This window comes from Canis lupus, chromosome 20 (assembly GCF_003254725.2).
Source record: "Canis lupus dingo isolate Sandy chromosome 20, ASM325472v2, whole genome shotgun sequence".
NCBI classification, from domain to species: Eukaryota; Metazoa; Chordata; class Mammalia; order Carnivora; family Canidae; genus Canis; species Canis lupus.
In genome coordinates, this window is record NC_064262.1 from 51,094,110 (window position 1) to 51,120,775 (window position 26,666).

The 26,666-nt window shown below is 60.5% G+C and overlaps 4 protein-coding genes and 1 long non-coding RNA gene across 8 annotated transcripts; 2 read left to right on the top strand and 3 right to left on the bottom strand.

Annotated features, from left to right (window-relative positions):
* The first annotated feature begins 40 nt into the window (after window positions 1-40).
* ZGLP1 (zinc finger GATA like protein 1) lies at window positions 41-3,158 on the top strand. 4 transcript variants are annotated; one of them, XR_004807324.2, is made up of 6 exons: window positions 41-552; window positions 802-1,176; window positions 2,031-2,116; window positions 2,474-2,560; window positions 2,706-2,831; window positions 2,980-3,158. XR_004807324.2 is itself a non-coding variant. In XM_035702759.2 (6 exons), the coding sequence occupies exons 1-6, from the start codon at window positions 413-415 to the stop codon at window positions 3,076-3,078; spliced, it is 960 nt and encodes a 319-aa protein (XP_035558652.1). In that variant the 5' UTR covers window positions 41-412; the 3' UTR covers window positions 3,079-3,158. The 4 variants fall into 4 exon arrangements, 3 of the variants coding, with proteins under 3 accessions (XP_035558652.1, XP_025313258.1, XP_048953648.1); XM_035702759.2 differs by having other exon boundaries at window positions 2,474-2,607; XM_025457473.3 differs by having other exon boundaries at window positions 2,474-2,567.
* A 3,547-nt stretch (window positions 3,159-6,705) lies between these two features.
* Window positions 6,706-13,490, bottom strand: ICAM5 (intercellular adhesion molecule 5). Its single transcript, XM_025457468.3, is given in 12 exon segments — window positions 6,706-6,741; window positions 6,743-6,996; window positions 7,744-8,010; window positions 8,411-8,650; window positions 8,734-9,012; window positions 9,098-9,340; window positions 9,820-10,068; window positions 10,179-10,433; window positions 10,797-11,084; window positions 11,308-11,628; window positions 11,821-12,090; window positions 13,028-13,490. Coding segments are annotated over 12 exon segments (2,769 nt in total). The 5' UTR covers window positions 13,110-13,490; the 3' UTR covers window positions 6,706-6,720.
* Window positions 13,491-14,622: 1,132 nt separating this feature from the next.
* ICAM4 (intercellular adhesion molecule 4 (Landsteiner-Wiener blood group)) lies at window positions 14,623-15,988 on the bottom strand. The gene is made up of 3 exons (XM_049097692.1): window positions 15,595-15,988; window positions 15,172-15,477; window positions 14,623-15,020 (listed from the first exon to the last, which is right to left on the bottom strand). The coding sequence occupies exons 1-3, from the start codon at window positions 15,986-15,988 to the stop codon at window positions 14,899-14,901; spliced, it is 822 nt and encodes a 273-aa protein (XP_048953649.1). The 3' UTR covers window positions 14,623-14,898.
* Window positions 15,989-16,200: 212 nt separating this feature from the next.
* Window positions 16,201-25,231, bottom strand: ICAM1 (intercellular adhesion molecule 1). The gene is made up of 7 exons (XM_049097689.1): window positions 25,106-25,231; window positions 23,261-23,518; window positions 19,121-19,426; window positions 18,511-18,798; window positions 18,175-18,429; window positions 17,755-18,003; window positions 16,201-17,677 (listed from the first exon to the last, which is right to left on the bottom strand). Exons 1-7 carry the CDS (start codon window positions 25,170-25,172, stop codon window positions 17,505-17,507), a joined length of 1,596 nt encoding a protein of 531 aa, XP_048953646.1. The 5' UTR covers window positions 25,173-25,231; the 3' UTR covers window positions 16,201-17,504.
* On the top strand, window positions 19,425-20,814 carry LOC112666494 (uncharacterized). Its single transcript, XR_004807326.2, has 2 exons — window positions 19,425-19,727; window positions 19,866-20,814. It is a non-coding gene; the product is annotated as an uncharacterized LOC112666494 (long non-coding RNA).
* Window positions 25,232-26,666: the final 1,435 nt, after the last annotated feature.

Here is a 26,666-nt window from a genome sequence, read left to right on the forward strand (position 1 = left end):
CCTGCGTCTCCTGCACCCCCAACTCTCCCCTCCCAAGGAGCGACGGGGCCGCGGGGGTGGGGGGAGGACGCCTCGCCTCGGGCGCACACCCGGCGCCTCCCGGGAGGAGAGGCCGTGGGAGCCGAGCGGAGCGCACGTGCAGCCCTGGCCCCGCCCCCCCGGCGGAGGGATTTGGAGGGATCCGGGCTGGCCCGCCGGGGTGCGAAGGCTGCCAGAGTGGGAGCCAGGCCGCCGGAGGGTGGGGGCCGGGACCCGGACGCCCAACCCCACTCGCCCCGCCCAGGTGGGGCTCGTCGCGGCCTCGGCCCGAGCGCCCCCACCAGGCACGCCCGCTGCACTCAGGTGGGGCTCATCGGTGGGCTGGGGTGGGCGGGGCCGGCGCAGTTAGGGAAGTGGGGCTGGGCCGGGCGCGATGGAGGCCGCGCCCGTCTCAGACTTCTCGAAGCTGCAAGAGCTGCTGGCGCCGCCGTGTCTGGACCCTAAGTCGCCCCGGGGGGCGTCCCCCGCTCAGCAGGCACCAAGGACCCCAGGATGCCCCAGAACCAATGGCAGGTGCGTTAAGGAGCGGCCCCTTCCCCGAACCTGACCCAGTGGTCAAAGGGTCATGGGCCCTGGTTCCTGGGGTTATCCAGGGGTCACAGTGTTAGTTTCTGGTACTTAAAAAGAAGAAGTTCTGGTCCTCAGAGGTCCGTGGGGTCAGCTGGGGTTCAGAGGCCACGCAATTCCCCTCAGCCCAGGTCTTTGAGGACTACGTAGGTGCTGCCCTGGGAAGGGGGTGACCACACTGTCCCTTATCCCCAGGTCCTTCTGGCCTGCACGCCAGGACTCGGTCACTGCCCTGCGTTTCCTCCAAGAAACAGCAGAGGGGCTGGTCCAGACCCCTGCCTGGGACACCCACACCCTGGGGCCCTGCTGGGAGCTGAAGGCCTTGGAGACTCTGGGACCCTCGCCTCTGGCAAGGGATGCCAAGAACATGCTGACCCCAGTCAGCCAGCCGAGCTGCAGCTTGGGGTCCCCGGAGGCTCCCCCAGCCCCCGCAGCCCTACCCCGGAGGAGACCCCGGAAGCAGTCAAAGCCCCACCAGGGCGCTGAGAAAGTGGACCCCCGGTTCGAGGGGGTGACCCTGAAGTTCCAGATAAAGCCGGATTCCAGCCTACAGATCATACCCAGCTACAGGTAGGGGCTGGCCCAGAGGAGGGTGCCCTTTTGCAAGTTACAGTGATAATGGTGGGGGCAGGGGCCTGGGTCCCCCGGGGCCTCCAGGCATCTGCTCACTAGTAGCACCCCGTCTCTGAGCAATCCCTCAGGCTGGTGCCGGCCCCAGCCCTGCTGCCATGACCCAACAACGTCCTGGTCTGGGCGTAGGTCCTCTTTATGAGATGGGCCTGATCATACATGCAGAGGGCTGCCGCCACTGTTATTTTTCCCAGTAATGATAATGACCACCATCTGTCAGGAACAACTGAGAGGTAACAGGTAGCACTGGATATATCTGGGCTCACTGAAGCCTTGTGAAGCCCATTTTGCAGATTCGGAAGCTGAGGTGCAGAGGAGGAGATGGCTTGTCCAGAGTCACACAGTGAGCCGGGCGCGGTGGCGCGCGCCTGTAGTCCCAGCTACTCGGGAGGCTGAGGCAGGAGGATCGCTTGACCCCAGGAGTTCTGGGCTGTAGTGCGCTATGCCGATCGGGTGTCCGCACTAAGTTCGGCATCAATATGGTGACCTCCTGGGAGCGGGGGACTACCAGGTTGCCTAAGGAGGGGTGAACCGGCCCAGGTCAGAGTCACACAGCGAGGACTTGGGAGAAATAGGATCTCAAACCGTCAGGCTGGCCCAGACTTCCCACCTCTTCACGTGATAACCATTGTTATCATTCCTAACAAGAGGCAAGGCCAGGCCTTTCAGATGTCAGATGCCTCCTTGGGGGGGGGGGGGGGAATGCTCCAGATCCTGACAGTAAATCACCACCAAGGGGCCACTGCCTGGGACCAATACAGATCCCCCAATGCTAACTCCTGTCTACTCTCCAGCCTGGCCTGCGGTAGCCGCGCTCAGGCTCCCTCTACAGGCCCTGCCGGGGGCCCTGAGGTCAACTCAGGAGGCGCCGAGGCCCTGGGTGAGTCCTGGTGACTGAAGAGCTATAAATATTTGGGGAAGGGGGGGCAGTTTCCCATTCTCTCTTTCTTCCCATCCTGCTTCCCCATTTAGACCCATCCAGAAGGAGTCATGGTGCACCTCCCTCCCTCCACTCGGGCTGAGTCACCCCCACCCCCGGTTTCCTCCTCTGCTTAGCTTTGCCATCTGTCTCCCTTGCTGGCTTTTCCTCCGTCTTAGCTCTGCTAATACCCAGGGCCGGCCCAGAGCCAGGCGGGGCCTTCCCAGAGATGCCAGCAAAATGCCCCACGTGCACAGGCCTCCTGAGCCCAGACCCTGGGCCTCTGCCCCCTTACCCTTTCACCTCTCCCCCCTTCAGGGCCACGGTGCTGTGCTTCCTGTAGAACCCAGAGGACCCCACTCTGGAGAGATGCAGAAGATGGGACCCCTCTCTGCAATGCCTGTGGTATCAGGTCCTCAGGATGGAGGGAGGAGTTTGGATGCTTAGCCAGGGTGGGGAAGCCCGCACCCTTGGGGAAAGTGGCTTCCCGTGTGGTCATTTCTGGGCCTCTGCTGCATTCTGATGTCGGTTTCTCGTACCCCCACCCCAGGTACAAGAAGTACGGCACCCGCTGCTCCAGCTGCTGGCTAGTACCCAGGAAAAGTGTCCAGCCCAAGAAGTTATGTGGCAGATGTGGGGTGTCCCTGGGCCCCCACCAAGGCCCAACTCAGGAAGGGTAAGCCAGCCCTTCCTCACCCAGCTGAGCCTGTCCTGACTCAGTTTCTCCAGGGGGGAGATGGGCAGAAGCCCTTCCGGGAGGAGTGAAGATGAAGCTGGGGTCTTCGGGGGTCCAGCCTGCCTCTTCTCTGCCCCCTCCCTTTCAGGGATCCCAGGTGGAAGACCCAGGCATCAGGCTCCAGAGTCCCCATCTCAGGGGGCCACTGTCCCCCTCCCTGGGCCCTGGGCCAATCAGGGTTGGCTGAGCCTCCCCTCAGAAAACGTCCTCAGCAATGACACTCATATTGTGAACAGCAGTAACAATAAAGAACAAAACTGTGAGAAAGAGCGCTGTGACTTGGGGATTCCACCTCATGCACACTTAGACCCCTCTCCCCGGCGCCAGGAACATGAGGGCAGGTGTCTTCTCACTAGGATTCCAAGGGACACACATGCGACTGCATGTGGGACATGCACAGGGACCGGCCCTCTCCCTGCAGAGAGTTAGCCATGTTAGCCATGTTCACCGCAGCCGGTACAGGGCAACAGCTGGGGACAGGTGGGGACAAATAACAGGTAAGACTGACACCCAGAGTGCCTGGCTCGCTAGGTCAGTACAGTGGGCAACTTTTGATCTCAGGGTGTAGGTTTGAGCCCCACCTTGGGTGTAGAGATTACTTAAAAAAATAAAATCTGGATAGCTCAGTCGGTTAAGCATCTGCCTTCCGCTCAGGTCATGATCCCAGGCTCCGGGGGATCGGGGATCCAGCTCTGTGGGGTGCCTGCTTCTCCCGCTCCCTCAGCTCCCCAACCCCGCGCTTGTGCTCTCTAGCTCTCAAGTAAATAATTAAATCTTTAAAAAAAATCTTAAAAGACACAAAACAGATACACATGTGTGAGCTGACACACATTTACATCCATGCAAGACACATTGACGAACTCTCATGTGCTGACACAGGAGACACACAGACCACACACTAGCCAGAAACATGCGCTCACGGACACACATCTGATAGACATGTGTGTCAATGGACGCATGACGGATACACGTGTATGGTACAGATCCATATGTCAACGCACAGGAAACACACCTAGGTAATACATGTTGGCACACAGGGATACACACACACACACACACACACACACACACTGGTCCCTTTGTCAGCTCCACCCCTGCCTGCAAAATGTCACCTTCCTCCATCTTCATGCATATCAGTCCTTTCTGTGTCCCGCTCCCCCTCTTTCAAGATCTCTCTAACCCCACCAAAAGGTGTGCGTAGCCTGAAGCCAAAAGCCACATGGGAGAAGGAGGTCCTGGCCAGAGCTCAGCTCTGCCACTGTCACCAGAACACACAGGGTACCAGTGCTTACTGGGAGGACTGGTGGGATGCAGCCAGGGTGGGGTTGGTCTCCCATGGCCCTGAGTGAGACCTGCCTGGCCACCTACGCCAGAGGGTGAGCCCCTGGGAAGCCCCCTTCATCTCTCTTGGGTGAGCCTGTGGGGAAGGCCTGGGTCCAGATTTCTCAGCCTTCAGATCCCTGACCCACTTACTTCCAGTATTCCTCAGCTCAGAACACCCTCCCCCATGTCTCTCATAGCTGCTGCCTTCTCATTCTTTGGTGGGGGGAGGGGAACAGCCCCACACCACATATTCAGCGCAGCCTGCCTTAACCACCCAGTCTAAAGTAGATACCTCACTCCCTTGCTATGTCAGGCTCGAGTTCAGCTCTTCACTGGTCTCCCTCTTAGAACCTACCAGAATTCGGGAGCACCTGATGGCTCAGATAAGCAGCAGCCTTCAGCTCAGGTCATGATCTCAGGTTCCTGGGATTCCATGTTAGGCTCCCTGTTCTGCGGGGAGTCTGCTTCTCCCTCTGCCTCTCCACCCCACTCATGGTCTCTCTCTCAAATAAGTAAAATCTTAAAAAAAAAAAAAAAAAAAGTCGTCTCTCTATTGCTCTGAGGTTATTTCATTCATGTTCATCTTCCCACCTGGACCATAACTTCCGAGATCCAAGGCCACAACTGTGTCCCTGACCCTAAGAGGCCACCCCAGTGCCCAACATGAAGTTCTTTGGGGGATACACATTAAGACTTGCATGTGCAAGTCTCAGACTGTGTCCCTGTGAACTCATGGCTGTTTTTTTTTTTTTTAAGATTTTATTTATTTATTCATGAGAGACACACAGAGAGAGGCAGAGACACAGGCAGAGGGAGAAGCAGGCTCCACACAGGGAGCCTGATGTGGGACTCCATCCCGGAATGGGGATTGCGCCCTGAGCCAAAGGTAGACGCTCAACCACTGAGCCACCCAGGTGTCACTCACAGCTGTTTTTACCACTATTCAGCATTTATTGAGCAACTACTGTGTGCCAGGCCCCAATGGGGACATTTACGGTGAATAGAACAAAGATCCCTGCTCAAGTGAAGCCAATATTCTAAAGTGACAGTAAACAAATATTCAATTAAATATCTAATAGAGGGGTGCCTGGGTGGCTTAGTCGGTTAAGCATCAGCCTTCAGGTCAGGTCATGATCCTGGGGTCCTGGGATTGAGCCCTGTGTCCTCAAGCTCTCTGCTCAGCAGGGAGCCTGCTTTTCCCTCTGCCTCCCTCTCCCTCTGTTTGCTGGCCCCCTGCTTGTGTTCTCTTTCAAATAAAATCTTTAAAAAAATGATTATCTAATAGAATGTCAAGTAATGATTGATGCTACAGAGAAAATAAAGTCTGCAAGGAGATAAGGGGTTGGAGGGCTACCTTAGTGATGGTTCTTTGTAGAGAGACCTGAGGGTAAGGAACCAGCTATGGGACTTTGAGGAATAGATAGTCCAGGCAGAGAGAATGGCAAAAGCAAAGGCCTCATGGCAGTCTGGACTTTGTGGGACCCAAGGAATCTCGAGGAGGCTGGTGGAGAGAGGTGGTTAAGGGTGTGACAGGAGGGGCTACTCCTCCCCACCCCAACCCCCCACCAACCCCTGTTTCCTGCTCTTACCTTAGCTCAGGAAATATTTGCTTAGGGCAGCTGATGGAGTGGGAGCTGTCCAGGACTGCCTCCTCCCCTCAGGCTCTGTTCCTGCTTTTGAGGGAGGCAGAGACTGCCAGGGTGGGGGGAGGTCCAGCTGTTCTCTCCTTATGCTGTAGGGGGCGAGGGAGACGGGTCGCCTGCCGAGGGGGTTGCTGCTGATACTGTCTCTTCTGAATCGTGAGAGGCAGTCAAAAGGCAGGTTGGGGGTAAAGTCCTCCATAGGATGGAGGAGGCATTGAAGGTGGGGCAGGGATGCACCCTTTAACAGGAGAGCGTCTTGAAGACTGACGCTCAGAACTGCATTTATTCCTGCTGGCGAGGGGCTCAGTGCCCAGACCCCGGGGAGGGGTCTCCACCCACCCTGGGAAGGCAACCTCAGCTCTGCCTGGAACCAGGCCTGGGGGAAACACCTAGCTCCCACCCCCAAGAGTTAGCCAGGCTAGAAGGCAAGGCTGGGCGGAAGAGATAAGGGGTAGGGAACAGGAGGAAGGAGCATGGTCCCCACCCCAGCCCAAGGGTTGGCTGAGAGCAGGAAGCTGGACGGGAAGAGAGATCATTCTCCAGGTCACACCGCGTGAGGGCGGCCTGGACCGCGGCCCACCCGTAGTAGGCCCTCAAAAACAAGGAAAAATAGTTTGTGTCTGAATAACCCGCGGGATGGGTATTGGAACCTTCGGCTGCTTCCACATCACAGAGACTGAAGTGGACGGACCCAGAGTCCTTTATAAAAACTTTATTGGGGGGGGGTAGAAAATGGGGTGACGCCCCTGGAATTGAATAAATGAATAAATAAATAAATACATACATAAATAAATAGAACAATAAGTAAGCCCCCGTGTGCCTCTGGGGGGCGTCCCCCGGCCCGCGGGGATTGGGGAACCGGCTCACGCTGACGTCAGCTGGATAGGCGAAGACCTCGCCCCCCGCCTGCTCCTCGGCGGTGCCCGCAGCCTCGGTTCCACCTTCGGCGCCCGAGCCCCCGCCGGCGCCGCCGCCCGCGCCGTTGAGACACACGGCCTCGCCCGAGCTTTCGGCCTCCTGCACGTTGTACTCGCCCTTCTTGCAAGCGGTGGACTGCACGTAGAAGGCCAGGCCGGCCCCCGCGGCCAGCAGGGCCGCGCCCCCGGCCGCGCCGCCCACGGCGACCCACAGCCACGGCCCTGCGGGGCGGACACCCTCAGAGTGGGGCAGCTCAAGGCCCCCCAGCCGGCCACCTGGGTTCCCTCCCCACAGGCACGAGATGAGCGCTCAGCCGCCTGGCGGGGAACCTCGGGGAACTCCCTGCGCGGGGGGATGGGGTGGGGGGGTGGGGGAGGAGAAAGCCTCCAAAGGCTACCCCAGCCCTGGTGCGACCCCGGACCCACTTTACACGTCACCCCTGCATGAGGATAGAAGCCCCCGGCCCCAGGGATACCCACAGCTCAACCAAAAGTCTTCACCCCCAAAAGGATGAAGGTAGGGGGAATCGAGTCATCCCTTCACCCCGGAAAACCCCAGAGATACACGAAGCGGGGAGAGGGGAGGGATGGGGAGACTGGTAGGGCCTCCTCACCCCATCCTCTGCCCTAGGTCCCTCTCCGACACCCCTCCTCCACGGCGCCACAGTGATGGCTGAGTTGGATCAAGTCTCCACCACACCCAACCAGCTCCAAGTCAATAGGCCCCTCCCACAGCCGGCACAGCCCCGGGGGGTCCCTCCCCCTTGAGCTCCAGCCCCTCCCCTCTTCCTCCACCTTCCACCCCCAACCCGCCATCACAGCCCCCTCCTCAGGGCGCCCCTGACTTCGGCCCTGGACCACCTCAGTCTCCTCCGCAGGGAGGGAGAGGGAAGCAAGGCCTGGGGGGCGGTGCCCAAGGCGCAGGCCCCGCCCCCGCAGCTCCCTGGCCCCGCCCCCGCGGCCACTTACCAGCCACGCGCACCGTGATGCGTCGCGCGTGGCGCCCATGCGCGTTGGTGGCTGCGCACTCGTACTCGCCGCCGTGGCTGCCCATGGCGCCCGCCACGCTCAGCGTGCTGTTGTTGCTCGACAGGCCGATGTTGAGCGCCCCGGGGGGCGCGCGCCAGCTGATCTGCGCGGGGGGCCAGGCCTCTGCGCGGCAGGTCAACGTGAAGTTCCCGCCGGGCCGCACGCCTCCGGGGGGCGAGGCTGCCAACTCGGCCACCACCGGCCGGTCTGCAGCGGACAGGAGGTTGGGGGGCCCCTCAGAGCCGGTCCAGCCACGGACCAAGTGCCCTTCCACCCACGGCAATCGGGCACCGTTCCTCCGATGGGCAGGCAAGGATCCGGCCCCCATCAGAGCCACCTCCCCCTACAAATCGGGCTGCCGTCTGCGCTAAAATCCTGTACCCTGTTTCACTGACGAAGAGGAAGCGGGGACATCTATCTACCCCTTTGACCGAGAGTTTGAGGGGGCCGGGCTCTTGTTCCCTAGAGCCTTCACTCAGGTTTAGAGCGGGAATCCTTGTCCCCAGGAAGGGGGCTGAGGGAGGTGCCCTTGACCTGCCCTGGGCAATCCCACCGCGCAAGTCACTGGGGAACCGAGTGCCCTCCATCTGGTGCTGCTCCCACTCACATTCCACGCCCACGGTGACAGTCCGTGTGTCCGTGCCATGCATGTTGGTGGCCAAGCAATGGTAGGTACCCGCATCCTCTCGAGACACGCGCAGCCGCTGAGGCCTGGGCACGCCCTCCCGGGAGCAGCGCACTTGTGGGGAGGGGCGACCCCGGGCGTCGCAGGCCAGCGCAGCAGCCAACGCCCCTTCCAGCCACGTCTGGTGACTTGGGCAGGTGGACTCATCCATTTGCGGCGGCGCTGCAAAGCAGCCACGGGGGACGTCAGGGAGGGGCCCGGACCCTGAGGCACCCCTCCTTCCCGCCAGCCTCGGCCCCGCTCACACTCCGTGCTCACGGCGACTGCCTTGACCGTGGAGCCATGCCGGTTGGTGGCATTGCAGATGTAGATACCAGGAGCCAGGTCACTAGAGATGCTGGGGACTCTGGGATTGGAGTCTGAGGATGCCAGCGGCAGCAGCATCCCCTCACTCGTGCCCTCTGAGCCGATGCACTCCACGCTTGGCTCTGGCTTTCCATCCACCTCACAAGAAAACAGCTGCCCAGATCCTTCCACCCATGTCCAGTTGCTGGGGCAGCTCGGCTCCTCAAAACTGGGGCCATCTGGGGAGCAGAAGGTCACACAGGGACTAGAAATCAGGCCAGGGTTATCATGACACACCCCACCTTGCCCTGTGTCCTCACTCACATTCCACCGTCACAGCCACATTTTTGGCTGCAGAGCCTTGAGGATTGGTGGCTTCACAGCGGTAGGTTCCTGCATGCTCCCGGCCCACATGCAGCAGGCCCTCGAGGACCCTGGCCTCCCCAGAGCGCACACAGCTCACGTTGGGTGGAGGGACCCCATGTGCCACACAGCTCAGCGAGACCTCTGTTCCTTCCAGCCATGTAATGTGTTCTGGGCAGCCCACGCTGTCCAGCACTGGGGCATCTGGATGAGGAAGTGTTGATGGGTTTAAGGTTTGGGGACTGGCCTAATGTCCCTAGATCCTCTTTCTGTATGAGGGCGGCCACAGAGGATTGGGCAGGCTGTGCCTTTCACAGACAATGCTGACCCAAAGTGGTTTTACACTGGTGGAGGGGTGAGCTGTTTTGAACCCTTTTTTCTCATTCCCACAAAGTGGCCACACGATCGGCCCCAAGTCCTTGGCCTAAAAATTCTTAGACGGCTTGCAAAGCCCATCTTCCCAAGATTCTGTCCAAACGCCACACCCCAGACCCTTATGGACACGTCTATCCCTCCCCGTCCCTCCCTTTCCAAGATCTTCCCCTAATCCCATTCACCAGCCTCTTCCCTTTCTCAAAATCCTGCCCAAAGATTCACTTCCCACCCTGTTCCCACTCTTCCCGGTAGGCTAGTTTCCCCCAGACCCTGAGAAACAGACATGCGCCTTGTCCACCCCCACTCACACTCCACAGTCAGCGTCACATCCTTGACTGCCTGGCCCTGGACGTTGGCCGCAGTGCAGCGGTAAGTGCCGGCGAGAGCGCGAGTGACCGGACCCAGCAGGCCCAGCGCCAGCACCGCCCCGCTGTCAGGCCGCTCGCAGTGCACGGAGGGCGTGGGGTTTCCCCGGGCCTCGCAGCGCAGCGTCTGCTCTGGGCCCTCGGGCCACGTCCAGCTCCTGGGACAGTCCGAATCATCCAGCCGAGGGGCGTCTGCAGGCAGGGGCGTGGGATACTGAGAAGCTAGACGCGGTCGTCAAGGGAGGGCCCCGACCAGGGATCCGACAGGCCCTTGGAAGTCACGAGGTTAAAGGGCAACTCACATAGGACGCGGAGTTCGGCGCTCTTGTTCTTGCTTAGAGTCTCCCCTGCCACCTCGAGGACGGCGTCGCAGAAGAAGCTGCGCTCGTCGTCGTCCTCGGTGGCGTTCAGCTGAAGCTGGGCGGGCTGCCCCGGGACCTCCGCTGGAATTCCGTCCAGCGTGACCAGGGCTCCGGCCCCAGCCGCGCAAGTCACTGTCACCACCTTCCCCTCGGGGGCGCTGGGCTCGCTCAGGGTCAGGACCGGCGCGGGAAAGCCTGGGGACCGGGCAGGGGGCCAGGCGTCCGCTGACACGCTCCTCCTGCGGGTCCAGGCTGCCCGGGATCCGCCTGAACCCTCCGGGCTCGGCTGCCTAAAGCTCCGCCCCCTGCTCGCCCCGCCCCCTTGAGGTGTCCGGGCCACCTCTTCCCGGGGTCCTCGCTGGGTTTGCGACCTCCCCCTTCCAGCGGCTCAGACTCCGCCTCTACAGCTATTCAACCGGGGTCCTCCAACTTTCGCACCCCTTGGGGACTCTCGGACCCGGCGACTCCCACACTAAGCCCCGCCTACTCTTTGCCCCGCCTCCCCGCCCCTCCCGCTCCACCCCTGAGCCGCGGCGGCCGCGCTTCACTCGCTCTTACTGTAGACGGTCACGTTCTCCCGCGTCTCGCGGCTCTCGCCCCCCAGGGTCACTCTGCAGACCAACTGCCTGGCGCCCTCCTGTTCTGCGTTAGCTGTGGCCGTGGCGGTGGCCACGAGCGCGTCCCCCTCCAGCGTGATCTCGGGACTCAGCCTGTGGTCCCCCAGCGCCAGGTAGACCCCAGCCTCCGAGGCTGGAAACAGCTCGTCCAAGGTGCAGCTCACGGGTCTTTCTGAGCCCACTTCCAAGAGCCGGGGGGCGGCGAGGCGCGGGGGGTCCGGAGACAGGGCTGGGAGTCGAAGAACAGAGCTTGAGCATATGCGCTAACACCAGAAAAGTCCTAAATGCTTTACAGGCACCGTCTTATCGTATTAGCCTCAAGGCATAGAGAGGAAAACAACTTACAGCTGCTGTATGTTGGAGTGAGAACCGGAATTCTGATTTCTCTGCCTCCAAACTTAAACATTCGCCCGACCCCTTTTCGTGCCCTTCTGCTTCCTACACCCACTCACCGAACGTACGGAGCTCTCTAGGGGCAGAGCTGTTTTCAAACAGCCCCAAGCCGTGCGGCCGCAGGTCCAGCTCCGCGCGGCAGGAGAAATTGGCCCCATGGTCCTCCCTTCGCGCCAGTACGGTAGCTGTGAGCACCGCGCCCCGTGCTCGGGGAGGCTCCCCCGCGAAGCTGCGGCGGATGAGCTCCTGCGCGCCCCGCAACAGGGTCAATGTGAGGCTCCCACGAGGTCCAGCTCCTGGGACCCTACAGCTCAGGGTGAAGTTCTCGCCCACAGGCTGCCAGGCAGGTAGCGGTACCAGCTCTACACGATCCGGTCGCTCTGCAAGGGGGGAACCACCGCTCTTGGAAATGCCAGGGCTCGCACCGAGGTGGCGTGGAACCCAGGGGCCCAGAGGCGGAGAGCGTGGGGATTCAGGGGGTGGAGCCAGAAGGGGAGGACCCTGTGACCCAGGGGGCGGGGCTTGGAAGGAAGGGAAATAGTAGAGTGAGAACTTGGCAGCTGAGAACTCACGGAAAGTGCGAATGAGCCCACGCGCCTGCAGTGTGCGCCGCGCGCAGCGGAAGAAGCAGACCGGCTGGGTCTCCGGCTCGCGGATGTCCACCAGCTGCCGCGCCAGCCAGCGCAAGCCCCTCTGGGTCCCATTCCGGCGCAGCGACGTCTCCAGGCCACCGCGCTCAGGTCGTGGGCAGTTGGTGCTGCAATTCAGCCACAAAGATCCCCCGCGCTCCACGAGCGCCACGCGGGGCTGCAGGTCCGCCCAAAAGGGCTCCTGCGCGACCGCTGCCCAGGGAAACGTGGGCTCAGCCTGGGGAGCCACCTTCCTGGGATCTTAGTGCCCCTATGTCGAATCAGGGATTACTGGGGAATTAATTAGCGGAGGCCACAGCCAAGGAAGAACTCGGGAGTCCCGCGTCCTACCCCAGGTTCGGAGGCGCGCTCCCCGGGTTCATACCTCGAGGGCATCTCTGGGACATGGCAGCAGAGAGCCCTGATCTCCAAGGTGCCGATGGAGTATTGGGAAACCATAGGGGGAGGGGGGATGAGATGTAAGACGGGGTCTTTGACGCACACAGCAATGATGGGAGGAGGGGACCTCGCGTGGAGGGAGGAAAACGAACTGGTTCTCAAGGCTTTAGCCAGGGAGGGGGAGACAGGTTGAGGCGAGGGCAAAGAAGAGATGAGGCTGGGTCAAGGATAAGTGAGGACCCCGAACCCGGGAGAAGAGCACGGAAAGAAGACTCGAGGCTGGACTCTTGGAAGGAACCGCGGTAACAGCTGAGGGACTCGGTTGCCAGGGCTCCGGATGGAGCGGGAATAGCGCCTCTGAGTCACAGCAGTTGGGGAGATCGGGTCTTTCCAGACCACGACTGAAGAGGATGTCAGTCCGTGGACCATGGAGCACAACGGAGCGTGGAGGGGCACCCCGGAAGGGGACAAGGGAGACACGGGGTCTCCGGGGCATGAGATGGGTGCGGAAGAGCACCCAGGATCTCGAAGAGGGTAGGATAGAGACCTGGGCGAGCGAGGTGTCTGGCAGCTGGGTCTCCAGTGTGTGTTGGTGGCAAGAGGGATGGAGGGAGAGGCCTGGGCGCAAGGTGGGCAGGGGCGTGGGAGTGGAGCGAGGCGAGGGCGGAGCCGGGAGGGGCTTGCGGCCGCTTAGCTGGTCCGGGAACTCCGCCCCCGCCCTGTCCACCCCGAGTCGGGACCGGGCTCTTACCTGAGAGGCCGAGGAGCCCCAGGCCCAGGGCAGCCCAGAGGCCGAGCGACGCCCGGCACAGCCCCGGCGAGGGCCCCGGCATCGCCGCCGCGGGGGGAGCGCAGGAGGCGAGGAGAGCGCGAGCGCGGAGCTGGGCGAGAGGACGGCGCGGCGGGTGGGTTGTGGAGGAGGCAGAGTTGCGTTCGGGGATTGGTTTAACGTTGGTAACTTGGTTTCCAAGGAGGGGGCGGCGGCAGAGGCGGCTGGGGGGCGGGAGGGCGAGCGTGCTCCAGGCTCCCGGCCTTGGCGAAGGCGTGCTGGCAGCAGCGAGCGACCCCCGGGGTCTACGCCGAGGCCCGCCCCATCGCCCGGAGCCTTCTGGGGGCGGCCGCGCGCTCCCGCGTCATCCTCGGCGGCGAAGCCGAGGTCGGGGGATGCTGGGTGGCCCTTCTCAACCCCCCACCCTACCCCGGGCTTGGATGCTGTGGTAATGAGCTGGACTCAGAGCTCCGCCCCCATAGTTAGTTTCCTCCACCCCCTGCCTCCCCTCCCCCGCGCCCCTCGGGCAGGGGATTGGTTTGTGCGCTAGGAGAGATCTGCAGAGCCCGATGGGGGAAGGCACAATTCTAGGGAAGGGTGTGGGGATGCCTCCCTCGCCGATCCTTCTCCTTTTGACCCGGAGAGCCGAGGGTTATAGCCACGCCCCTGGTCCCCCTCCGGCTCCGCCCCCGCACGCGACAGAGGGGGTGGGGACGAAAGTGTCAGCGAGTCGGGAACACGTGTGCGTGCGCGCAGCGTTCGCGGGCGTCTAAATTAGGGTCGGCTCTGCTCTGGGTCTGTATTTACCCAGCGTGCAGCGGGCACGTGTCTACGCGGCGTGTGTGAACGCAGGCCGCGGAGGAGCGCCCCTGAACCCGCCTTCCGCGCGGTGGGCGGGGCTCCGGACCGCACCAGCCCTCCCAGAAAGGCAGTGCAGGCCCGGCTTCTGTGTCCACGCGAGACCGAGAGACCAGCGATGACATTTCGACCCCTGCATCCGGGCCCCAAGCTTCGACACCCCCCGCAAGTGCCCACCAGGCCCGGTGACTGTCAAGACGTTGCGGGGACGCGAGTCTGTGACACCCCACGTGGGTTATTCCTTCCCCGCAGTCAGCACAGGGGCACCTTTTCTTCGCATCTACGTCCCCCAGGGTGTCATGCGACCCCGTCCAATGGCGCTCCCACCGCCTGCGCTAATGGTGAACTGTGGGGGTCAGTTGTCGCTCCACCCTTGTCCTCCAGGAAAGTGCTGGGTCTGAAGGGGGGGGCGGGGGATGGGAAAGGAAACTTCATATCCAATCAGAGCTGCTGCGTGGCGGCGGCGGAGCCAATCGGGAAAAACCCTGCGGAGAGCCAACCCTCGCCCAGCCCGAAGCCCTCCAGGGCACCAGCCAGGCCCATTTGCACCCCACTGATAATGACCGCAGGGGACGCACGCTACCACACTGGGCTGGGATGCCGAGGGACCGGGACGCCCGGGTCCCCAGGTGGATGACAACGAGGGACCTGGAGAAGGTGATCGAGGCAAGGCCAAAACGAAGGCCACTTCCTACTAGTGGGGGAACCTTTAGGCCGTGGGATAGAGGCTAACTGAGGAGGGCTTAATTTTTTTTTAAAGATTTCTATTTATTTATCATGAGAGACACACACACAGAGGCAGAGACATAGGCAGAGGGAGAAGCAGGCTCCCTGCGGGGAGTCCCATGCGGAACTCGATCCCAGGATCCCGGGCAGCTGCTCAACCCCTGAGCCACCCAGATGCCCCCTGAGGAGGGCTTTATTGAATCAGTCAGGGCTCTCCAGATTGTCTCAGGTTCCTCTTTCCTCCGGCTCGGCTGGCCTGCACCACCCGCCTACGCACCCCGGGACTGCATCAATAGCCATTTTCGGCAGTAGGTGGCCCCCACGACGAGAAGGATCCCCACCAGGGCTGCGATGGAGGTGGAGGCCAAGGCTTTGGGCGCAGGGCTCCAAGCTGGGGACAGGAGATGAGAATTAGGAACGGGGCACATGGAGGTATGACCCCCCCCCGCCCGCCTGGAGATCGTGCGTGGCTCGACCGCCCCACTGGCGTCACACCCTGCCCCACCCCTCCTCGGGTGTCCAGGATCACAAACGGGCCTCACCGAGGACTGGGAGCGTCATGGGTGCCGAGCTGCTGCGGACCACCAGGCCGTCAAGATTGAAGCGTGCGTGGCAGGTCACCGTCTGCCTGAAGTCTCGGCGCCTGGCGGGTAACTTGTAAGTCAGCGTCACGTTGGCCAGATCAGGGCTGGTGTGGCGCTTCAGGTTCTCAGAGTAGATGACCCGGCCGCCAAGCCTCAGAGTCACCACCAGGAAGCCCACGGGGAATACGTGCGTCAGGTGGCAGCGCAGCGTGTACTCGCTGCCCGCTAAGACCGGCGGCTCCAGGATCACTCTTTGCGGCCGTTCTAGAGCAAGAGGGGGCCTCTGAGCCAGGTCCGCGTGCGCCCCCTAGCGCAACTGGTAAGTGCCCCCCTCCGCTCCCCTCCCCTCGCCCCAGCCGGGCCGGAAGCCCGGTCCCTCACTGTAGGCGGTGATCGTGGCGGTGGCCCCCCGCGTCTGTCCTGCGCAGGTGACGAAGCAGTGCACCTCGGAGCTCCAGGCCCTCACGTCCAGCAGCTGGTAGGATACCCAGCCGGGCCCCCGGAGCGTTCCGCCCCGCCGCAGCCGAGTGCTGAGGCCGGAATCCTCCGGCAAGGGGCAGCTGCTGCTGCAGTTGAGCCACACTGAGCCCCCCGGCGGCACGGCCTTGAACTTGGGGCTTATGCGCACCCAGAACGGCGCGGAGGTCCCCGAGGGCGCCGGGGAGCTGCCTCCCGGGCCTGGCGCCGCCGCAGCCCGGCGCCGCCGCGCGCTCCCGCCTCCCGGGTCGGCGGCCGCCAGCAAAAGCAGCAGCGACAGGGGGAGCAGAGACCCCATGGCAAAGGGCCCAGACTGAGGGGCCCCGCGCCAGGGAGCCAAGGCTGGCTCTGGAGATAAGCAGGCCTGCAGCCCCGCCTCCGCGGCTCCACCCAGAGACAGAGGCCCCCCCGCCCCCCAGGGCCTAGGAGCCCGCGGCGTGTGAGCCCCCCAGCCCCTCCCTCAGCTCAAGAACGGGATTCCAGACCTTTGTAAAAGCAAACGTCAGAGAGTTTTCTGGAGAGAGGGATCTTTAATTTTCGCTGGAGTCTCAAAAGGTCCTAACAAGCCCCAAATTTGGATTAGAGCCTCAGGGGTGGGCCTTGAACCGGCAGCCTTTTCTTGGGGGAGGAAGTGGGAGGTTGTGGCTGGAAAGAACTCCCAACTGGACATGACACCTCCCCTCCACTCACACAAGACAAGCGCCCACAGACAAGCTTTATTACTACAAGAGAGAAGCTTCCGGAGCTGGGACAGGAATCCTCGCCGGCCTCTTCTGCCAACTGCCTGCAGGGCCCTCGTCTCTGCAGGAATTTGGGGCTGCCAGAGTGCTGTGTCCTTGTATGGTGCCACCGAGATGGAAACAGGACCAGGCAGGGACACATAGGGGTTGGGCAGTTTCATGGGACTCCACAGTTTAGCTGCCAGTGAGTGGTCATTCGTGTTCAGGCATGCCGCGATGTCATCGTGAGCACTAGCAGAGATGCGTATGGGGAGAGAGACGGCTAACAGAGGTCAGTGTCAGTGACGGGGGAGGAGTATGGGCTCAGTGGGTTGTCCCTGGGCATGTCGCCAACTAAACTGTATCACCATTGCCAGTCCTCCTCTGGAGGAAAGCAGCTTAGCCAATGGAATGGGAAATTCCAGCTCTGCTTGATCTTTTTGCCAGGCACTCCTGTGCAGTGCACAACTAGTACAACTGTACCTGGCAACCCTGAATTAGGTTAGACTGAGAGCTCCCTGAGGACAGGAACCTACGTTCCTCTTCCTTTACCGTTCTAGCCCACATAAAAGGCACTCAATAAATAGCTGGTAAAAGAACAAATTAATAAATATGTCATTATCAAAAGTTGAGGACAGTCAGTGGACAGCAGGGCATGGATCAGAGGAAGTATAGGGATATATGTTTCTGTGCTATTTCTGTGTGTGCAGGCCACTTCTTAGGACTGTAGGGCCTCAGCACATGCAGTAAGGGTGAAGTTTCGGGGTTTCCCAGTTGGGCATCCCATGCTGAGTGTTCCGCTACACCCCCTCTACACAGGTCAGGCTTAGACGTCCATCAGAGTCATGCCCCAAGTCCTGCCCCTTCCTTGTGGCTCAGTCCTGAGGCTTCAGGTCAGGTGTGAGGCTTGAGGACCCTTAATGTGCAGGTGCCAGGACCCCAAATGCTGTCTGTATCCTGAGGCCTCTACCCTGTCCTCAGGCATCCTGGGAAGGTGAGTGGCTTGTGACCACCATTCATTATGGCACCGCTGCCAGTGTGACACTGCTGCCACCGAGTCGGGGGCAGAGGAGGAGGCTGGGTCCTGGCCCAGGTTCAGGGGGGCGTGGCCGGTGTGTTCAGCTTCATGGCAGCTGCCTCCTGGGCCTTCTGAAGCTTGTATTTCTGGATCTTCCGCTGGCGGTTATAGAGGTAAGCGGCTACACTCACAGTTCCTAAGATGACAATGGTTGTCACCAGGATGATGATAAGAATGTTGTTCTGGTGGTCTGTAGGGAAGACACAGAGGGTTGAGCTGGGCTCACTAACCCCTGCTCCGCCCAGCCCCAAACACCCGCACACTCACAGATCACGTTGATGACCACTTCTCGGGTGATCTCACCACGGGGGCTCCGGGCCTGACACAGGTAAGTGCCAGCAACCTCCCGCTTGACAGGTCTCAGGTCCCCGATGGGGAGCAAAGCATCATCCCCCTTCCGGTGACATTTCAGCTCAGGAACCGGGTTCCCCCAAGCTTGGCACTTCAGGGTCTGATGGGAGCCTTCCTCCCACGTCCAGTTTCCCGGACAATCCCTCTGGTCTAGTCGGGGACCATCTAAAGAAATACAGCAAGATAAAGGATGGGTGAGGGACCAGGACACCCTTTGCCACCTACAGCTGGAGGACTCAGGAATCCAGGGAGAGGGCTGGGGGGGCCCTCAGAGGGCAGGAGCTCATGGAGTCTTAGGGTAACCCCTAAGGATCATTGTCCAGTGGCCTCACTCACACAGGACGTGGAGCTCCCGGGTCTGGTTCTTTTGCAGCATGTGCCCAGCCACCTCCAGGGCAGCAGAGCAGGAGAAGCTGCGCCTGTTGTCGGCAGCGCTGGCATTTAGTTGGAACTGTGCCCTGGGTACTGCAAGCCCCGAAGGGAGCCCGCTCAGCGACACCACGACTCCAGCAGGGGCCTCACACTCCACAGTCACCGTAGTCCATTCTGAGACCTCTGGCTCACTCAGGGTCAGGTTGGGTGCCGGGAAGCCTGGGGACAGGCATACAGTGAGCACGACCCCTAGGACTGGTCCCACCCCGTGGAAGCCCCGCCCTGTCTGTCTTTACTTACTATAGAAGGTCACATTCTCCTGCCACCTCCGATTCTCGTCTCCCAGTGTCACCTCACACCATAGCTGCTGGGTACCCTCGTCTTCTGGGTTTGCTTTGACATTTGCCGTGGCCAAGAGGGAGTCCTTTTTGTACAGGACTGTGGAGTGCAGCCTCTCTTCTGCTAACGCCAGGTGGACTTGGGCCTCCGAAGCTGGGAACACCCCATCCAGAGTGCAGTCCACAGACCACTGTGTGCCCACTTCCACAATCGGGGGGGTAGCAAGGCGTGGGGGGGTCTCTGGCAGGACTGGAGAGAGAGGGTGGGTATGAACACAGGGGACAGGCAAGCTGAAGCCCTTTTCTGGGACATCCTCTTGCCAGAAGACTCTGGCCTGGGTCACCCCTATCCTGGCACACATGCTGGTTCCAGCCTTCTCAGAAGATCCTGCAGCTGGGGCACCCCATCCCAGACCACCCCACCCCAGTGGCCAAGTATATGCTCTTCCCAGAAGGCTTTGTAATCTAGGTCACCACCTTGGCGCCCCCACGACCAGAGGCCTCTCTCCCCCACACCCCAAGCAGGAACATCCCCTGAGCCCATCCTTGCTGGCAGCTCCCCAGGGCCTCACCAAAGGTTTGGAGCTGCCTGGGCGCCGAGCTGTTCTGGAACAATCCCAACCCTCGGTGCCTCAGGTCCAGGTCCGTGCGGCACGAGAAGTTGGCGAGGTGGTCCTCTCTGCCCACCGCCACCGTGAACGTGACCTCGGCGGGCTCCCCGACGGCCGGTTGCCGGCTCAGCTCCTCCTCCCCGCGGAGCAGCACCACCGTGAAGTTGGTCCGGGGCGCCCCGCCTGCCACCTGGCAGGTCATGGTGAGGTTCTCACCCACGGGCTGCCAGCGGGGTAGGGGTGCCAGCTCCACTCGCTCCGGGAACCCTGGGTGTTGAGGGGGCAAGGGTGGGGGGTGTGAGCTGGACAGCTGCCTGCTGCAGGGGGCGCTGGGGCGCCGGCTGCACCTGTTCCGGGAGCCCCGCCACTCTCCTCTCTTCACAAACACTCCCCAAACCACCTAAGCCAGACAGGAATGTTAAGAGCTTCAGGATAAACCCGTGGGAAGTCCCCAGGTGGCTGGGAAGGGGGCAAAACATTTCTTTATCCACTGCAGCATCTGAGAGTGAGAAGTGGAAAAGAAACTCAAAATCTATGGCCAGGAGTCCCGACAAATAAATCAGAAAATGTAAGCTTCCTTGTCCAGTAAAGATTTTTTTTTTTTTTAAAGTCCCCTGCTCCCCCTTCCTCTCACCTCCAGCACCAGCTGACATCTGCAGGTGACATAGCTACTCAACCTGTTACCCTCCTATGCCCCACCCCCCAGGAGGCCTGTCAGCCCAGGAGGGTGGGGGTCTTTGCTTTGCAGAGCAGCTCTCTACATTTACAGAAAGAATAAGTCTGACCTGCCCACACAGATTCGAGGCCTTTCAGAAGCCCCCTTTAAAGGGAAAGAAGGGGCAGCTCGGTGGCTCAGCGGTTTAGTGCTGCTTTCAGCCCAGGGTGTGATCCTGGGGACCCGGGATCGAGTTCCGCGTCGGGCTCCCTGCATGGAGCCTGCTTCCCCCTCTACCTGTGTCTCTGCCTCTCTCTCTCTCTGTGTCTCTCATGAATGAATAAATAACATCTTAAAAAATATAAAGGGAAAGAAGTTCCTGAATGTGCCATGTGAACCCTGGAAATGTCAAAAAAAAAAAAAAAAAAAAAAGGCAAGAATAACCCACAGGCACTCAAAATGAAACTCTGAATATCCCCTGAAAACACAACACGTGGGCTCAGGTTTTGCACGCCAGGGTCTCTGCTCCCAGTGAGGTAAGAAAATCTCAAGCCTGGGCTGCTGGTGAAAGTTGGGAAAGTCCACCATTCCTGTCCCAAGAGCCCCCACAGTGTCTCATGGCAAGGCTGTTAAGGTGTCCGGGGTCTGTGTTTGAGTCCTAGTTTTGGGGCCTTGGTGCCATGAGCTGTACGCGAGTGACTTCGCCTCTGGAATAGTTTTAGAAATCGAGCCTCCGTTTCCTGAGCTGTAAAATGGGTTATTGGAGGTAAGACTTGTATGGATCCATTTAAGAGGTAGAAAGAATGACTATAAATGGGCATGAGGTTTCTTTTTAGGGTGATGGAAATGTTCTAAGATTGTGATGATGCTTGTACAACTCTATAAATATGTTAAAATGTGTTGAATCGTACACTTCAAAGGGCAGACTTTGATGCTGTGTATATGACATCTCAGTAAAGCTGTTTGAAGAAATAAAAGGGTGAGAAACCCCTCAGACGTCCAGCGCTTACCTCTAAGCACCTGCTGCGAAAATGAGTTTGTAGAACTGCGGTAAACCTCAAACCTCGGCCTATCCCCACCCCCCAGGCCCAAAATGAAACTCACTTCTTTGAGCCCAGCTCTTTGCCTCTTAAGGCCAGACTGGGGGAGGAGGTCTGTCCTGCTGGTACCCTTCCCTGATCCCCAACCTTCGGTCCTGGTTACTTCACTCTTCAAATATTTGTCTGCCCTCCCTTCCTGTACCCAGCCACTGCCCACACATGTGGTCTGGACGACGTCCAGGCCAACTGCTGTCTGGCCTCCCATAAGATCAGCCTTCCACTATCGAGATCCCTGGCCTGCTCACACACCCTCCATGGCTCCCTATCACCCTGAGAGGGTCCCAGATCCTCAACCTGGCATTTGAGGTCCTGCTCACCTCCGCTCTAGCCACACCAATCTGCTGGTAATCAGCTCCTCCTAATGCCCCCCTCCCCTGCCCCCAGCATGTTTTCCCACTCAAACCTTTGTCTAGGCTGTTCCCTCTGTCCTGTGTGTCTATGGACTCCTACTCACCCTTGAGGCCCAGTTAGAGGTCACGTCCTAGAGGAGTTAACACCTTTATTCTTTCCAGAGAAAGCTCAGCCACCCTGGGGATCTTGCCTCATCTTTACACTGGGGGGGGGGGGGGCAAGGTCAAGCTAGATGGAGTGTCTCCTGGGGGACCCCCCTACTGCGTAACATCTGTTCCATTTGGCAGAGCTGGGAACTAAGGCAGAGTCTGGTATCCAGAGTCACAGGGAGAAATGTGGCAGAGACAGGACTCACACTCGGAGCACTGGGCTCTCCGCTATCAGGCCGAAATGGAGAAGTCCTTCGGGGAGGTTTGCCTGGGGTTTCACAGGCCACCTGGAATGTTTGGGGACTCCCCTCACCTGGCCAGGAGCTGCCCAAGCATGCTCTAAGTCACAAGCAAAGCTGCTACTTTCCCAAAGGCTTCCTTTGCCCAGGCACCATGAAGGTGGAATGTCCTTTTTGCCTTCACAGCAAAATTATACCCATGCAAGGAGGTCTCAGGGGAAAGTCACTCAACAAGGCATGTCCCCCACAGTCACCCAGTTAGTTAGGGCCATGCAGGGATTGGAACCGGAGGCTGGCTAATCCCAAAACCAATCGACCAGCTCTTCCTTTTTTTTTTTTCTTCCTTGTTTGCTTTGTTTTTTTTTCATCTGAACTTATTTATGGCTGATGGTGACAGTAAGTCTCACGGTGCAAAATGCCCAGAGTCAAAGAAGGCACATCGAGACGACTCACCCTCTGCCCTCTCCCAGAGCAGCCCTCCCTCAGCTTCTGTCCTCACGGCCAGCTAATATTGTCATTTCTTGCATTTCCTCCCACGACTCCTTCATGTGTCAACACTGGCACCCCTCACCCCACGGTGCTGCTCCTTAACACCCAGGATGGCATGCCACTCATTCTGGGCGTACCTCCCTTCTTCTCCTTGGAGTACACCCTTGGAGCTCATTCTTTTTTTTTGGGACACAGTAGCTTCCTCATTCTATTTTATTTTATTTTATTTATCTTATTTTCTTATTTTTTCTTATTTTTGCATAGCTGCATACTATTCCATCACACCGTCAAACTACAGTTGGTCTCCCCAGCTCCCTGCACCTGAGTGGCTTGCAAACATCTGCCCTTAATAAAACCACAGTGAAAAAGCACATCCTGCACCCCCCTCAGTACCCTCGTGGATGGGGACCCACGGAAGCCCGATTCCCAGGAGTGGGATTTCTATGTCAAAGCACGCACACGTACGTCATTTAGAGAACTGACACCCACTTCTCCGCTCAGGGTTACGCTTCCTGATCCTCCCACGCCGTCAGCAATGTCTCAGGACCGCCTGCTTCCCCACAGTCTTGCCAGCACAGCTGTTAGCAATTCTTTTGATTGTTGCCAATATGTGACAAAATGCCATCTCCGGGCTACTTTTAAATTGCCTCTCCTTTTAAAGAATCATATCTAGGGACGCCTGGGTGGCTCAGTGGTTGAGCGTCTGCCTTCGGCTCAGGTGGTGATCCTGGGGTCCTGGGGTTGAGTCCCGCATCAGGCTCCTGCTTCTCCCTCTGCCCATGTCTTTCCCTTTCTCTCTCTGTCTCTCGTGAATAAATAAGTACCTTCTTTAAAAAAAATAAAGAATCACATCTATGCTCTGTCACACGTTTAAAGAGGCCTAGAGGTGCTTGGGATGTACTGAATCTCTGTAATACGTGCTAAATGCACCCCAGAAAATTCCAGAAGGGCTTTCAAATGACAATGAGGCTTTCTCAAGACGGGCCCACCAGTTCTTAGGTGAGTCGGCTCTGGCCCCACCACCAAGCAACAAGGGCTGTCCCAGCCTGCAGGGACCCCCAGGTGCCCACCTCTGCCACCCAGCCTGCCTAATCCAGCCCCTGGACCCAGCCACTCACAGTATACGGTGAGGTGCATCGGAGCCATGGTCTGCTCATGACAGTTTGAGAAACATATCAGCTTGCTATCTTCTTGCACATCAGTCAGTTCAAAGAGCACCCAGTTGTCCCCAGAGGTCACTTCCGTCTTAGTCAACAGAGTCTCCAGGCCGAAGATGGAGGTCTGGTTGCATGAGGTACTACAGTTCACCTGCACAGAGCCTCCTCGGAGTATGATGGCTTCTGCTGGGTCCACGGACGTCTGGGCACCTCCAAGTCCTAGAACAAAAGGTGGAAGAGGAGCCAGGCATTAGACACTGGGTTCATCAACTGATCACCGATCACTGGGTACTCAGCCCGTGCTGGGGGCGGGGCACAGAGCCTTAAGCAAGACAAAACTCTGCCTTTGGTGTGGGAGACAGAAAAATTCATAGGCAAACAAGATAATTAATAACTGATGTTAATATGAACTTTGACAAAAACAAAACAGGGTGACAGAACGGACAGTGCCTTGGCAACAGGATAACATGTGAGTGATGAGAAGGGGCTGGCCATTCAGAGAACAGAGAAATTAGTTCCAGGCATAAGGAACAAGTGCAAAAGCCCTGAGACAGGGTAGCTGGAACAGAGTGAGTGAGGGGGAAGAGCTGGGAGAAATGAGGTCAGGAAGACCATGTGGGCAGGACAGGCCATGCCAAGGACTTGTTCTTCATCTCCAGGGCCATGGGAAGCCATGTAGGTCTTCAGCAGAGGAGGAGAATGGAGTCAGAGTTCTTCTCCCTTCCAAGATGTGAGATAGAAGGGCGCTAGCCCTCCGGGAGGGGAGAGGTTCCAACTCAGCTGGCTCCCTACTCCCTCCGCCAAGTGGTCACCCCTCTCCAGGCCTCAATATCCCCATCTGTAAAGTGGATGAATACAGTCATCCCAGCCCCTGCTAATGCAACCGACTTATAGCACAGGGCACACAGTGAGGGGCTGCAGGGAAGAAGGGCAGCTGGAGTGGTTAGCTTCCTCAGACCCGGGGGCCTCCGAAGCTGAAAAAAAGTCTGTCTGGGCCCATCCCTTCTATCCGTCCTCCTAAGATTCCTGTCCACTGCTTTGGGTGGGGCGGAGGCCCAGGGAAATCAGCGGCTCTGTGAGTTCTCCAAAAGTAATGTGATGGTTCCCATTTCACAGAAACGGTAAGGCTGGGAGAGGGAAGGTGACTCACCTAAAAAGCAGTAGAATCCAGATATCCAGACAGCATCGGGACTAGAACCCTTTGTCCAGCTGGGAACCACAGGGGGCCCTTTTCTAGGACGGCGCTTCCCAGCACCCGGCCACCAGGAGTGACCCACCCTCTCCTTTGTCCCTTCCCTCTCGCCTGGAGTCAGTGGAGGGGTCCTGCTCTCAGCCTCTGGTCCCTGGGCAAGACAGCCCTGGAATTCCCCTGAGCAGAAGCAGTCCCGGACTTCCCCAGGGGCAGGGGATGGGGAACAGAATGTGCATGTGTTGGGGGGTGGGTGCTGTCCCCAGCCTACTCAGCCTGGCGCAGACCCACCCCTCTGCCGTCTGACCGTCCCGGAGCCAGACGGGGCGTCGAGCCACCACGCAACCTTGCCGGGGAGGCCGCTCTTGCGTTCTCCTTTCTACAGCTGAGAAACTGAGGCTCTGGGAGGCTCAACGCCGAGCTTGAGGCCACCGAGCGAGGCGCGACGCAGGGCCTGGATCCGAACCCACCGCCGCTGTCCCGCAGCGGCCCGTAAACCGCTCCCTGAGTGCGATCCCGGCTTCTCCCGCGCCGGCCCGGACTCGGTCCTCCCGGTGCGCCCAGGGCGCAGCCTGGACCCCGGGAGTCGGCGCGACGGCAGCCCCCCCGCGACTCACCTGGGAGCAGAGCCCCGAGGAGGGCCAGGAGCGCGGGCAGCGCGGGCGCGGCGGGGCCGGGAGCCATCGCGGGCGGGCGGAGGCGGGCGGCGCGGTCTGCGCTCCCGGCGCGCGCGGGACCTTTTATAGTGGCCCGGCTGGGGGGGACAGGGGGCGGGGCCAATTTCCCGGAAACCTCGCGGCTTCCCCTCCGGAAGGAGGGCTCTGGCGTTTCCGGACGGAGAGGGTTGGGGGCCCAGGTCGTGTGGTACCCCTAGCCGGCCGCTCGAGGGTTGGAATTTCCGAATTGAAGCAACGAGGGCCGCGGCTGCCAGCGCGCCCCGGGGACAGCTCCCGGCGCTGGGGCTCGCGTCGGGGCCGGGCTGCCCGGGGTTCTGCGTTGACGCGGCGCTAAGAGCTTTACTGAGGGCCGCAGACTCACCCTGGACGGTAGGGCCAGTGGCTGTGCCCGTTCCACAGAGCGGTAAACTGAGGCTCCGAGGTGCGAGGGGCCAAGTGTGACGCCCCGCCGCACGCAGGCCTCTTTAGCCCAGTGGAGGGGCCCCGGCTTGGGCGCGGGCCCAGGAATCCCGTCTGGGCGGTCTCGATCAAGGGTGCCCCTCCCCAAGGGACACGGCCCCCGCCGCATCAGCTGATTTCCCCGAGAAGCGGCAGGAACAGGCCCGGGCGTATTCTGGCGGCCGCGAGCCCTGGGGGTGAGGACTAGCCGCGTCATCACGTCCGGGGCCCTGCAGCCCCCTCCGATGGGTGCTTCCACCCCCGCGGCCTCGCTTCCCCTTTTGGTCTCCGCTGCGGGGCGTCTTGACCGCTTCCAGAAAAAGGAAGGAAGCCGCGTGGTCCCGACGCGCGGAGTCCACGGGCTCCTCGGGGGGACGCAGGCAGCAGACCTGAAATGCAGACGGGGCGCTCGGACCCTTGCCTGCCGCAGGGAAACAGCTCCCGGGCCCCGCTGGGGCGGGGAGAGGAGGCCGGCAAACCCCCAGCGCGGCGCGCGGCTGGGGAACCCGGAGCCCGGGCGCCCGCGCTGCCCGCGTGCGGAGCCCTGCGCCCGCCCGGTCCGCCTGCGCGCGCCCCGCCCCTGGCCTTGGCACCTGCCGCCGCGAGGCTGGGGGCCCTGGGGTCTCCCACGCCGGGCCGCGCCGCCTAAGGCTTCCTGTTGTGGGGCGCGCGCCGCGTCGCCATGGAGACCTCCGCGGGGCCAGGGAGGTCGCGCAGCAGAAGGGGAAGGGAGGGGGCCCCGGGACGTTCGGGCCCTTCCTCCGGAGGATGGGCTGCGAGTCACTGGACAGCCAGGAACGCGTCCCTCCCCCCGCCCCGATCGTTCCTAAGGAATTTCCACGGGGATCTTTCTCCGCGGGGTGTGGCGGGTGCTGAATTCCCGCCCGGACTACTTGGGCAGCGGAGCGCAGGGGGAACCGGGCCGCGCTGCGCCTCGACGGGCCTGGGAAAATCCTGTGCGGGGTGGGGTCGGGGAGTATTTTCCGGGGGATTTTTCTCGGCCTCTCCTCGGTGGGTCCCTGGACCCCGGGCCGAAGTGCGCGGGCCTCGAGCTCCTCCGCGC